Source organism: Mirounga leonina, unplaced genomic scaffold (genome assembly GCF_011800145.1).
Source record: "Mirounga leonina isolate KUSES-001 unplaced genomic scaffold, KU_Mleo_1.0 Mir_201, whole genome shotgun sequence".
NCBI classification, from domain to species: domain Eukaryota; kingdom Metazoa; phylum Chordata; class Mammalia; order Carnivora; family Phocidae; genus Mirounga; species Mirounga leonina.
In genome coordinates this window covers 20,036,972-20,050,901 of record NW_023270504.1, presented here as the reverse complement: position 1 = coordinate 20,050,901, position 13,930 = coordinate 20,036,972, and the positions used below count along the sequence as shown (strand labels likewise).

Here is a 13,930-nt window from a genome sequence, read left to right as displayed (position 1 = left end):
CGTTTGGGTCACCAACGGGCATGTTTCTTTCCGTCCTCTTAGATATATGAAAAGATACAAACATGGTTTCTCCAGAAAGAGGGGCTTTTAATGGCAAAGTTATAAAAAAATTCACCTTCTTCTCTTTTGTGTCTGATGTACGGCCTGGCTTCTGGAAAGATGTTGATGAACCTTGCAGTACCTTGTTTAAGAACAATAATGAGGAATGGTCTGTTGATCCCATATGCTACCTATTAGAAGAAGGAATCACTACATGGCTGGATTAGGATCTCGGTCCATGTCAATGTATCTGCAGCTCCTATGAAAGGTGTTAAAAGTTGAGCTAAAGAAGAAGAAAACAGCCTGGGAGAGAATCTAAGATAGGACAAGAAGAGGAAATACTATCATTTGGAAAACATAGTATAAGAGAACAGATATTCATACCTATCAGGCAGAGATATAAAAAAAAGAATATTTATGATTGTTGAAGGTTTGGGGGACAAAAAATTAATACCCATCTTCCCTGCATAGCTCTGACTGAACTGAGGATAGATCAAAGGGATGGGAAGATGGAGATAAAAATATCAGCTTCACTATTAAAAGAAAGCTAGACTGAATGACATGGCTTAGATCTGTGGCCAAAAGGGCTTACAAATTCTTTCTTTGAGTTAAAGAGACTTATCCAGCAGGACAACTGCAGAGAATAGACCAAAATGTATGCTCTGAAAGTAGGCAGATCACTCCTAGTCTATTCTTCCTTGGCCTCTCTGCAGCATTTCAAGCTATTGATTATACTCCCACCCCCAAACATGTTTTTCTCTTGGCTTCTGGGACATCAAATTCTCATGGTTATTCTCTAATCTCACTGGCTACTCCTGCTGGTTTCCTCTGCTGGTTCTTCCCGTTCTCCAAGGATCTTGAATATTAAAATGCCTCAGGGTTCATTCTCCCCTCCCTCCCCGTCCCTCCTCTCCTCTACCACACTCACTCTCTGAGCTGATTTCATATGTGCTCTATGCTAAGAACCCCCAAATTTACATCTCTACCTAGGACTTCTCCCTGAACTCCATTGCCTAATCGCCATTTCCATTTGTGTGTCTAATTGGATGTCCAATTTGGCGCACCCCCAACCAAACCTTATCTCCCCTTTCATCCTGGTCCCCTCTGTCTCCCCTACATTGCTTTTCCAGTTGCTCAGGCCAAAAGCCTCAAAGTCTCCTTAATTGCTCTTTCTTTCACAGCTCACATTCAATTCATCAGTAAATCCTGTGGGCTCTACCTTCAAAATAAATTATGAGTCTCACCACTTCTCCCTAATTCTTCTGCCACCAATCTTGTCTAAACCACCATCAATTCTTTTTCTTTTTTTTTTAAGATTTATTTATTTATTTGACCGAGGTGTGGGTTGGGTGGGGGGCTGTGTGTGGAGAGAATCTTCAAGCAGACTCCCTGCTGAGCTCAGGGCCCCAACGAGGGGCTCGATCCCATGACCCATGAGATCATGACCCGAGCCGAGACCAAGAGTTGGTAGCTTAACCGACTGAGTCACCCAGGTGCCCACCACCATCAATTCTCATTGGGATTATTGCAGTAGCCAAAAGCATTCACCACCCCTACCATCCCCACAGCCTGTTCTCAGAACAGCAAAGTGATCCATAGGAATCCTTTTGAAATCTAAGTCAAATCAACACTTCTGTGCCCCCTAACTTTCAAAGGCTTCCTATTTAACACAGACTAAATGCCAAAAAGTCTTCACTTGGGCTGACTACAAACTGCATACCCTGTTTCTGCTCTGGCCATATCTGATTGCATCTCTTACTAATCTTTCCCTAGAACCACCCGTTCCAGCACATTTTTGCTAGTCCTCAGACGGGCCAGGCTTCTGCCTCCAAAACTTTTCACTTGTTATTCATCCTGCCTCCCTAAATCTTTGTTCAAATATTACCCTCTCTAACCATCCCATTTAAAATTGGGCCCCTGCCCCCCCTCATTGCCTGCAGCTTCCATACTTCATTTCCCCTTCCCTATTCTGTATTTCTCCATAACATATATCACCATCTGCTACAGCATATATTTTATTTATTTATCTACCTTCTTCCCTGCCTGGATCCACTGCTCCCACAAACACATACACCAGAGGGCAAAGAGTTTTGTCTGTTTTGTTTGATCTCACATCCCCAGCATCTAGAATAGGGCCTGGGAAGAAGCTGTCACTCAAATATTTGTTGAGTGACTAATTTTAAAAATGAATGAATGAATGAGTCCCAAAGCGGAAGCAGCTATGCTAAGCATGCCCTCTTTCCTTCTTCTGAACTTACCAGTCAGAAAACTCACTTCTTCCATGACGCTCTAGTGGAAATCCTTCCATATGGAAATCTGATCATTGGGGAATAAGTGTCCCCCCAAAAGATGACAGAGGAAAATATTATACCTATTATAAAACATCTCCTCAAATAAGACCAGCACTAGTTTTTAAGCCAGGGCAAGTCGTGGAAAGATTAGTTTTATGTAAGACTTCCCAGGTGAAGAACAAAACTCAAATTCTTAAGATTAACCCAGAAGAAGAAATAAAATGAGACAATCTGTGTTAGGAGGAAATAACTTTATGCACAATCTCATCTCTAAGCAACCCACCTGTGGTCTTTAAGACTGTGGTAAGGAAATAAAAAGTAATTACTCAGATGAAGGAATAAAATTCCCAGGTATGGAAGATTAAGATATAAAAGAATAATGTTCATTATAAGAAAGAAGAAAAATCAATGAATGTGATTTTATGAACTGGATAAGTAAAAAGCAGCTTTATATAGTTTCTGGGAAAATTTCTCAGAGACTTTAGTTCTTTAAGGACAAGCTCTTGACGAGAAAATAAAATAAAAGAAGAAGGAATGAAAATACTTGTGGTGGCAAAGATAGAGTAAAGTGATGTATTTGTGTCATGATCTTTGCATGGTTTGTGGTGATGTCTGTCCTTTCAGCTCTGCCATTGTGATTACTCCTCTCGAAACCTCAAAGAACATGTTAGAGACAAACTAAACATCACATCAAGTACTGTGCCATATTAAACTCCAGGTTGACCAGACAAGCTCACGGCAAAACCCAGAAAACCAGCCAGAAGTAAACAGTAATCGGGTTTTTATTAGATTGTCTTAGATGCAAGATTATCATGAAAACTATGTAAGAAATAAGTTTTAGATCACAAGATTATAATGAAAAATACCTAAGACATAATTCTGAGGTTAAAGGTTTCAGAAATAATTTAGGCTTAACATAATTCATTAAATTACATTATAACAATGTACTTCAAATAAGGAAAACTGGAAGTGTTAATTGTATAGGAATGAAAATAATGGAAAGTATTTAATTGTGTGTTAGGGAGAACTTAATTTTATATTCGTGTATCTCATACTGTGGCTGTTTAGCTTCCCCTCATGGCAGATCAATATAGAGGGAAAGTGTTTGTTTCCATACACGGCATGCTGGGCTGTCGTCGAAGGCGACATGGCCCAGTGGCTTCACTCAAGGTAGGAGAGAGCCAAGGAGTCTGTGTCTGTGTGTGACCACGTCACCATGGCCCGGTGAGCTGGCTGCTGATGTCAGGCTGGGTGTAGGTCAACTGTCCCATCTATAGTCAGGCTCCTAGGAGAAAACATATGAGTTCTGTAAGGTTTAATAGCTTGCATAATACGAGGAAAAGAAACAACACCCATATTTTCTTTCTTGCTAGAATAGGAAGGCAGGTGAAAAGTCAGAATCTGTGCATACACCGTGTCTGAAAGACTAAGCATCAGTAGCTCAATCCACCATGACCTCTTTCTTATAACTGCTCCCTCTGTGTGCATTCTTGTCTTTCTCCAATTTATTCTCCACATAGTAGCCAACGAGATTTTTATCACTTTTTGATCAAGGTTGTTTGAAGTCACAGCCTTCAAGTTGTCTGCGTGATCTGGCTCCTATCACCTCTCGCTCTCACCACCAGCTCTTCGCAACTGTCCTCCAGGTGTACGGGTTTCCTCACGAGAACCAAGCTCCTTTCTGACTCAGGCCTTCACATGCATTGTTCTTCAGCCTTTATACAGCCAACTTTTACCTGTGCTTTGGGTCTCAGTGTCCCAGAGAGCCATTTCCTGCCCCCCTCCCCTACCTCTTCCATGTTCTTTCTGTAATTCTCTCTCATGATCCTGGGTTCTTTTCTTTCATAGTGCTTATCACAATTTACAATGATACATTTTTTATTAGTTGCTTAATGTCCAGCTCCCCCAGTAGATTGCAAGGATCTCAAAGGCAAGGATCTTGCTGGTTTGGCTCACTATTTTACATTCAGCTCTGCTGGAAGAATTGGCCAGGAATGGCCCCTTGAGAAGGATATAGAGTCTGTGGACTCCAGGAGCAGGGGTTTTGAGATAAGTGTCAATGTTTCTTATTCTGTACAATGATGCCTGATGGGGACGCAGAGATGAGAATGCCAAAAGTAATGATCAGACAAGTGCAATCCACCTAACCAGAGGGATGGGCAAGTGGCAGCATGAGGCATATGGGGTGTGTGTAAGCACTACTAAGGGACAAACCTTCAAAGTGACCAGGTTTCCTGAAGTCAGGCAGGCTGGCTGCTTGCACCACGGCAATGGTAGGAAGAGCAGTGGTGAAAGAACTTAAGAACATTTGGATTACATGAATCTGGCAATGTGAACTTAGGGGAAAAAAAAAGTTGTCTTAATTATAAAAAGTCTTCTCTCATTCTTTAAAATTTACAATCAATTAGTTAACATATACTGTGTTATTAGTTTCAGGGGTCAAGTTTAGTGATTCATCACTTGCATATAACACCTAGTGCTCATTACATCATATGCCCTCGTTAATGTCCATCACCCAGTTCCCCCATCCCCTTCCTCCACTCCCCTCCAGCAACCTCAGTTTGGTCCCTATAGTTAAGAGTCTCTTATGGTTTGTCTCCCTCTCTGATTTTGTCTTACTTTATTTTTCCCTCCCCTTCCCTATGATCCTCTGTTTTGTTTCTTAAATTACACATATGAGTGAAATCATATGGTATTTGTCTTTCTCTGACTTATTTTGCTTAGCATAATACCCTCTAGTTCCATCCACATTGTTGCAAATGGCAAGATTTCATTCTTTTGATGGCTGTGTGTGTGTGTGTGTGTGTGTGTATACATTCATCTGTCAATGGATATCTGCGCTCTTTCCATATTTTGGCTATTGTGGACATTGCTGCTATAAATATTGGGGTTCTTCTCTCATTTTTAAAGAACTTCTTTTCTGAGTTGATTTCATTCTACTCTCACATGAGTCATTCGTGAATTCACATTTATCCAATAGACATCTGAGGGCAGTGTGCTCTGCATTGTATAGGGCTAAAAAAGACACATGAATCTCACTTCTATGCTTTAAGAACTTAACATTTAGTGTGGGAGCTTTAATATAGTAGAAACATATTCAAATCATTACAACATACAGCTGTCTGTGATAAATAGTCTAAGAAGGGCAGAAAAAAGAAGTCAGTTACACAACCCATGGTACCCTAATGTATTGACTTTTAGAGCATCACTTAGGACTTAACCAGTGAGCTAGAAGTGCAGAACTAAAAAGACTCAACCAGGGCGCCTTGGTGGCTCAGTCGGTTAAGCGACTGCCTTCGGCTCAGGTCATGATCCTGGAGCATTTGAATCCTCCTTCCAGCATGTAGGAACTGTGAGACTTTGGGCCAGTGGCTTTATCCATCTAGCTTATACATCCTCATTGTAAGATTGGGGTGGTAAGACCTAAGGGACAACATCGCACACATTGTGTCAGACTGCCCACTGTGTGAGGTAGATGGTTTCATGCAAAGATCGTGCCCACTGTAGGATGGAGGTGAGATTCCAGCCTCCTGTGGAGGCTGATGGTAGCAGGAGGCAGAAAAGGGAGGAGAAGAAAGAGCTTAAAAGTGGGACAGACACAAGAGGGCCCTGGTAGAGGAAGACACAGTGATGGAGGTAGGAGCAAGGGCCCAGGAGAAGAGATGTGTCGAACAGATGTTTTTGGTGAAATGCTATGTGTCCCCTGTGACTCCACCCCTAACCCCTTAAATCTTCAGGAAAACTACACAAGTCACAATATACTTGGTTCACTGGTTGTTTTTTTTTTTGAAAGCTGGTGAAGGGCCGAGTTTTGGGTCAAGGTTGGCAAGGGTCCAAAACAATGTCCTCTCCTGTAGGAGATTGGTGCTCAGTAAACGGTAGCTATTGGCACGCCTATTACTACCACAAGTGCTTCGGTAGACATAGTAACAAGCTAGGATGAAGGTCCGGAGGAGCGGGAGCCAAGTTGTCCTGGGCAGGTCTGTCCTTAATTATAGTGTCATTCTTAAACATATGTTCCAGCCAGAGACTTAAGAAGAAGCCTTTGTTTAAATCTCAGGGCCCAGAAGGCATTTTATAGTCGAGACTCTAGAAAGTTCTGTAGACTGGAAGTCTGTATGAATCCAAGCTGGATGGGCCTTGTGTTTGATTAAAGAACACTCTGAGAACATAAACCTGTTTGTCTTCACCATAAGCCACGCAACTCCTGGTCACAGAATCCAGTTGTTTGTGAGGAGAAGTGAATATACCTCATGTGCATGCCCTTTTAGACTTCCTGATCTGAATGCAAGGCTGACTCCATAGGACCCTTGACATGGGCATTGCTGAGCCCCTCCTTTACTCTTCTCAGTCTCCCTGCTTTCATTGCTATTTGCTTTTCTTTTTGCTTTTTAAATCTTATTATTGCTTCCTGAGGGGTAATTCTTTTTTTTTTTTTTAAGATTTATTTATTTATTTATTATTTGACACAGAGAGAGAGAAAGAGAGCACATGAGAGGGGGGAGGGGCAGAGGGAGAAGCAGACTCCCCGCTGAGCAGGGAGCCCGATGTGGGACTCGATCCCGGGACTCCGGGATCATGACCTGAGCCGAAGGCAGTCGCTCAACCGACTGAGCCACCCAGGTGCCCCTGAGGGGTAATTCTAAGTAGAGGAGTGCCGAACCCCCTCGCTGCTACCAAGAACTCAGGTCTGTATCCCATAAAGATGTAGGGTGTCTAGTATAGTACAGCCTGAATAGATACTCACTAAATTATTTCCTTTTCTTCCTGGGCTCATACCTTCCTGGCATACATGTTCTGTGTCTGAGTTCTGGCCAAATAAATGTGGGCAGAAGTCACATATACCACCTCCAGGCCTGGCCCAGAAAACTTCCTGCCTGACTGGGGATGCAAATAATCCAGTGGAGGAATCCAAGGCCTAAGGATGAAGAAAGAAGCCCTAGATGGAAACCCTGAATAACTGGGAGGAATAGAACCCCCATCGCTGCCTATCCCCATTTTCACTTTGACTGTGACATGAGCCCAAATGAACACTTAGCCTCTAAAACCACTGAAATTGTGAGGTTGTTCGTTAAGAGCAATAACCCTGCCCTGATTGACTTACTAAGTAAAAATGGAAAGTCTGTTCAATGAAAATACTGCATCTGACCTTGAAGAAGAGGCAGCATAGCATTTGTATTTTTTCTAATTAAGAGTAACATAAAACCAGAAGAGAGGCAGTCTTCCCTGCCCTGCCCAGCTTTGCCATTTTAACATCCCTGAAATATGAAGTGGTGTTGACTGGCGGGAGACAGAGGAAGAAGGAGCAGTTTTCTTTCTTTCTTTTTTTTTTTTTAAAAGATTTTATTTATTTGACAGAGAGAGACACAGCGAGAGAGGGAACACAAGCAGGGGGAGTGGGAGAGGGAGAAGCAGGCTTCCTGCCGAGCAGGGAGCCCGATGCGGGGCTCGATTCCAGGACCCTGGGATCATGACCTGAGCCGAAGGCAGACGCTTAGCGATTGAGCCACCCAGGCGCCCCAAGAAGGAGCAGTTTTAAAAGGAAGTAGAGGGCGCCTGGGTGGCTCAGTTGGTTAAGCGACTGCCTTCGGCTCAGGTCATGATCCTGGAGTCCCGGGATCGAGTCCCGCATCGGGATCCTTGCTCGGCGAGGAGTCTGCTTCTCCCTCTGACCCTCCCCACCTCATACTTTCTCTCTCTCTCAAATAAATAAATAAAATCTTTAAAAAAAAAAAAAAAGGAAGTAGAAATGGCCAGGAGGCCGGGAAGTCTCAGTGGTACCAGCAGGAAGGGGTGGGATCTGCTGGCGGACACAGAGGTACTGGTTCCACAAGGAAGCGGGGAAAGCTAGTCGGAGGGTCAGAACCAGCAGACGTGGAGACAGTGGTCATGGAACGTTAAGGATTAGATGACCAGATTTGATCTCGAGCCCCTGTAGGATGCTCAGAGATTTGGAGCAATACTTGGGCTATCACAAAGGTAATAAGAGCCAGCCAATATGGGTTCCCTCTACCAAGTATTTGAACCTTGGAAGGTTGGGGAAGACTATTGCCACCTCAGGCCAATGTAGGAAGAAGAGAGGGGGGCTCTTCTGGCTTCAGTTCTGACTTCCAGAAATAGAATTTCTGCTTCTCATAGCGGGAGCGACAGTCAGGCAGCTTAGGCTGTCCACAAGCATCCCTCCGCAGCTTTTTGTTCTTCTTGGTTTACTTCTCGGGGAGGTAAACCAAGTTGGGAAGTCAGGAAGCCCAGAGTGTTTTTGCATTTTCCACAGAGACCTCAGTGGGTGTTTGGTCAGTGAAGGCGCTCACATGCGGCCAGGTAACCAGAGAGGAACTCGCAGGCCGCTTTGAGGTTTTTTTTCCTTTATTTGTATTTATTTTTTTTAATAAAGATTTTATCTATTTATTACAGAGAGAGAGAGAGCATGAGAGAGGGGAGGGTCAGAGGGAGAAGCAGACTCCCTGCTGAGCAGGGAGCCTGATGTGGGACTCGATCCCAGGACCCCAGGATCATGACCTGAACCAAAGGCAGACGCTTAACCAACTGAGCCACCCAGGTGCCTGGGTTTTTTTCCTTTAATTGGAAAAAAATCAAATTTAAGTTGAGAAACACTGTTCTAAGCCCGAGGTCCTGTGTTAAGATGCAAAAAGATGTAGAGGATGAAGGAGAATTCCAGAAGGGCGGAGGAAAATAAAAAGGAGGACTGCTCAGGGAGCTGGGAGGGAGGGAGTCCTCAGCATCTGCTTCCTCCTGCAAATCATTAGGGCTAATCTGGGGTGATTAGAGGTCGCAGCCTCGTGACCACCCTGCCCCCGCGGGGCCTCGGGAGACACAAAGATTAGGCATGGAAACCTGAGGGGCTGGAAATGACACATGTCTGGGATGTGTGTACACATATAGTTATGTGCTCACACATAACTGTGTAGGCATATCGGTGCTTTTGGTGACTATACCACGTGAAGGAAAATTTTAATCGAATTTTAACCTGTACAATTTTATTTTACTTCCATCACATAAGAATATACCCTTTCACTATGAAAAGTGAACAGATTTCCTCTTTGCTTCCTCTTCTGTGTAACTTGGCTGTTCCAGCCCCCTGCTTTCTCCCAGAAACACAAGTTCCTGTTCTTTTGCAGCTAAAACTGACCTACCCTACAACCTGCTCACTTTAAAGTTATTTTCCTCAGTCTTCATATCTCAAGAATGTGTTCTAATTAGCTAATCTGCTGTCAGGCAAGCCACTACTGGCTTACTGTGACTTGTAGTGCTGCTCCTTAGAGAGGACCTACGTAGATGTAAAATAGGGTTTTTAATCCTACCTCCAGAGAGGGGGCAAACGGTAAAAACTTTGGATATTATAGAACGTTGAAGGAATAAATGAATAAATTACGAACCCATTATTATGAAATTTATTACTTGTTATTAAATGATTAAAGTGTCAAAATGAATAAATTATTAGTAAAAAGAAGAGCTAACACTTATAAAACCTGTACTAGGTGACAGGCACCTTCTAAGTGCTTTGCAGGAATCCATTTAATTCCCAGGACAATTCTGTGGAATAGGAACTATTTCAACCCCATTCTGCAGATGAGAAAATCGAGGCAGAGATAAGCAAGTAGCCTTAGATCTGGCAGCTAGGTGGAGTCAGGATTTGAGCTCAGTGGCCTGTCTCCAGACCCTGTGCCCTGTCAGAGTCCCTGATGTGTTTTCGTGGGGAAGAGGGTGATGGGATGGCTGTTAAGAGTTCTCTCGGATTACACACTCAGGGTAGTCTTGCTGATGGTTTCTCGGGGAATGAGGCAGAGTCCAAGAGAGAGGTATCTTAGAGCTTTTGTTTGACACTAGGAAGTCACATCATCTTTCTGGATCTGTTTTCTCTTCAGTGAAACAAGGAGGGTGGACTATGTGGCCTCTAAGACCGGCCCAACTCTAAGATAAATAACATCTTTAGCATTCCTGCGCTAAAATGCTGATCTCTTGGGGAAGAAGCAGGTCAGTTCCTTTTCCTAGACCCTTCAAGCTAGAAGCTGCAGGGTAGAGTGTCCAGGAGATACCTGGAAAGAACTGGAAACACAAGACGGGGGTTAGAGCCCTAGGAAACCTCGCCCTTTACTAAGAAACATAAAGAAACACACTTACCAGGTGCCTGCTGTGTGCCGTGTGTTGTGAACAGATTTATTTAATTCTCACAGTAAGCCTGTGAATAAGGTAGTGTCTCCATTTTAAAAATGAGGCTGAAGCTTAGTCATACCAAGGGACTTGCCCAAGATGGCCCAGCTAGTAAGGGATGCAGGCAGGATTCAAATCCCGTCTGTCTGACTCCAAAGCCCACGCTCGTTTCACAACCGGCGCCTCCTTTATTACCTGCTATCTCATATCGTTATCGCTGCAAGCCTGGGGGTGGGGGGTGGGTAGTTATTATTACCCCATTTCGCTGAGCAGGAAAGTGAGACTCAGAGTGGTGAAGTGACTTGCCGGTGAGGGGTCCCGCTCGGAGGGGCCGGGAGGAGAGCCCGCAGCAGCGTGCACGTGGGCGCGGATGCCGCAGGCCGGGCCTCTCCCTGGCCCCTCTCTGCCGCGGCTCCCACCTTCCCAGGTCCCAGCCCCGCGCACCGCCCGCTGCGAACTACTCTTCCCGGCAGGACGCGGGCGCGCGCACGCGCACCGGGGCCTCCGCCATGGCGACTGTGCTGTCCAGGGCGCTCAAGCTCCCCGGTAAGGAGTCGCAGCCTCGCGACCACCCCGCCCCCGCGGGGCCTCGGGAGACTAGGAGGCGAGGCTCGGGGGCGAAGCGGGCGGGGGCCTGGCCCCAGCCCCAGCCCCAGCGTAGCTGCAGGCGCACGGAGGCGAGCCGGTGCAGCCCCCGCGGGCTGGGGTCCGTCGCCACCAGGGGGCGAGAGGGGCGCACGGCTGGTCGGGGGTCGCGGGCGCGGGGTGAGCCTGGGAGAATCCAGGGAGGGACCGCTGGAGGCACGCGGGGCTGGTGGCTGGGAGCGGCGGGCGCTGCAGCGGGGGTGACTGTCAGCCCAAGGGGAGGGCTGGTGAGGGGAGCATCCTTTCCCGAGGAGCCGCGGACCACGTACCGCAGGGTCCCGGGCTCCTTCTGTCTTGGGCTGGCGCTGGGGGCGAGGGGAGACAGGGGGGACAGGGGCGGCAGGAAGCGGGCCACGCTCTGGAGCAGCCTCCCCACTTAACAACACTGACGCAGCCGTGAGGTTGGTGGGACAGGTGTTTCCCCCTTCTAGTTTACAGAAGAGGGAAATGAGAGTTATTTGGCTAATTGACTTGTCCAAGGTCGCACAAACAGTATTGGGAGAACTTGGACTACAGCGTCGGGGTCTTTTGATTCCACTTGGTCAGCCTCTGGCTGTGGAGGCTAAGCATTTAGGAGGGAGATGATTTGGCACCTGCAGTTTGCACATAAATTGTGGACTATTCTTTAAGGAGGCTCTGGTGGTGATGACAACTTCGGAGCTAATTCAGTACTTTGGGCAGCAGCTCCAAGCATTTTAGAAAAATTTTTCTCTTAAACTTCTAGAATGAGACGGTGCTGCTGCAAACTTGGTATTTTAATAAAAGTATATTCTGCCCAAAGAAATTTTAAACGTTAAGGCTTTAAAATTTTTATGGTTCTACCGAAATAAATTTTAAAACCTTAAGCTATAAACATTTGTATGGATGACACTGGGTTGGGTATGAATTTGCATTTCTGTCCCCAGACTTAATGACCTCAGAGTTGTTCCCTCCCCCCCCAACATAGGCTCATGAGAACATTGGAAGAAACATTGATAATATCTATCTTGGAATGTGTATATAACATTGAAATGAAGTGGGGGATGTGTCCCTTTACCTGCAGGATTAACTTTGAAGAGAGTACCTTTGTATATCCTTAGTGTAGTATGATATCCTCCCCAAGGGATAATGAGATGTCAGACATATTTAGCTTTATTTCTTTTCTCTTTTAGATTCCTTTTCTTCCCCACCCCATCCCACCCCAGCATAGATAATTGTTCTTCTTTAAGGATGGGAATGCAAGAAAATCGCTTTTGAAATTCTTGAGCTTTTTTGCATTCTCACATCCTAGGGCTGTGGCATTATTACTCCCTGCAGTATCCAGTTGCAGTAACTTGGTCAGCTGACAGGGTAGGAAAGGTACAGTCTGGTCCTTGGGCCTGTGTTCGGACAGCATCTTGGGCCTCAACAGATAGGTATGTTTGATACTTTTTAGGGCCCAGATACAATGGCGATGTGTTCTTTTCTGTGATACGGGTTTTTTTTGTTTGTTTGTTTGTGTTTATACTTTTGCTCGGTCTCCCTTTTGCCCTTTCTCCCCACTGTCCTAAATACAGTTTTTAGCTTTTATATTAGGTAGAAGTTGCTTTCTTATAGCTTTTTTTGGATACCCTGTAATTGGGACTGTGAGGCTGCTGTCCTGCGTAGGCTACTGTGTTATGTTACTTTAGTTAACATCCTCTCTTTTTTAAAAAAATTGAAGTCTAATTGATATATCCTATTAATTTTAGGTGTACAGTATAATGATTCGATATTTGTATGTATTGCAAAATGATCACCACCATGACATCCTCACTATTTCTATGTGTGAGTAAGCAGACTAGAATGGTGACTAAGAGCATGAGACAGCCTTGGGTTCAAGTCTAGTCTTTACCAGATGAGTTACTTAACCTCTTTAAGTGTTAGTTTCTTCACATGTAACGTACTGTTATTATGGAACATTCACTATATGCCCCACACTCTGCTATGTATTTACCTCATAGGGTTATTTGGCTCCGTAGAAGAAATGGATGTACTGAAGAGATTTGTTTACCTTTGACACATGTTAATTATTCAGTGTTAGCTCTTATTATCACCTTCATTAGCACTATGCCCATTTACAAATGTGATACCTGAAGGAAGGCCTGATGTAATCATGAGCTAATGACAGATGTCATCAACCTTGTGAAGAAAGATCAGTTTCTTGGAGTCTGTTCCACAGTCTCATACCCTTCCACTAAGCTCAAGACAGAAAGATGTTTGGCTCACATGCATATAGTGAGGTTAATTAGTAACAGAAGGACAATGTGACATTCATAAAGCAGCCTGTCGAACAACTTATCTTAAGTATATATATATTTTTAGTACATTTTAAAGTTTGAAGGTCAAACACTGAAGGGAATATCAGAGCACAATGTTACTGTAATGATTTGTTTTATTATGTGTAATTTGGAATCATTATGTGCCCCTGGATAATCTAATCCATAAAGTGAATTATTTACCTTCAGTTGCAATATAGTTTATGGTATAGTCTATGTAAAGTATAGTATGTTTCATAGAATAGTATATATTATAGCATGTTTTCCTAAACATGTCTGGGGATGTTACAGTTGCATCTCTTTCCTGTTTTCTTCTGTACCATTGTGGGAATGCTATTTGACTGGCATCCTCAGTCTTCCTAAGAGGAAAAGTGAGCTGTGCAAAGCTCATTTATATTGATGTATTATGAAATCAGTATCCTCTCCTTTATTCTTTGAAAACCTAGCATTGATTAAAAATGTGGGTGGTGGCTGAAATCAGCAGAGAAAAGAGTGCTAAAATGCTCT

At 44.4% G+C, this 13,930-nt stretch overlaps 1 protein-coding gene and 1 long non-coding RNA gene across 2 annotated transcripts in view; one reads left to right on the top strand and one right to left on the bottom strand.

Annotated features, from left to right (window-relative positions):
- Window positions 1-3,094: 3,094 nt before the first annotated feature.
- Window positions 3,095-10,935, bottom strand: LOC118025644. The gene is made up of 2 exons (XR_004683375.1): window positions 10,759-10,935; window positions 3,095-3,615 (listed from the first exon to the last, which is right to left on the bottom strand). It is a non-coding gene; the product is annotated as an uncharacterized LOC118025644 (long non-coding RNA).
- Window positions 10,936-10,959: 24 nt separating this feature from the next.
- FAM234B (family with sequence similarity 234 member B) overlaps window positions 10,960-13,930 on the top strand; it is a 34,620-nt gene continuing 31,649 nt past the window's right edge. The window contains exon 1 of the mRNA XM_035028183.1: window positions 10,960-11,048. Coding sequence (XP_034884074.1) covers window positions 11,012-11,048 — 37 coding nt within the window. The 5' untranslated portion in view covers window positions 10,960-11,011. The remainder of the gene's footprint in view (window positions 11,049-13,930) is intronic.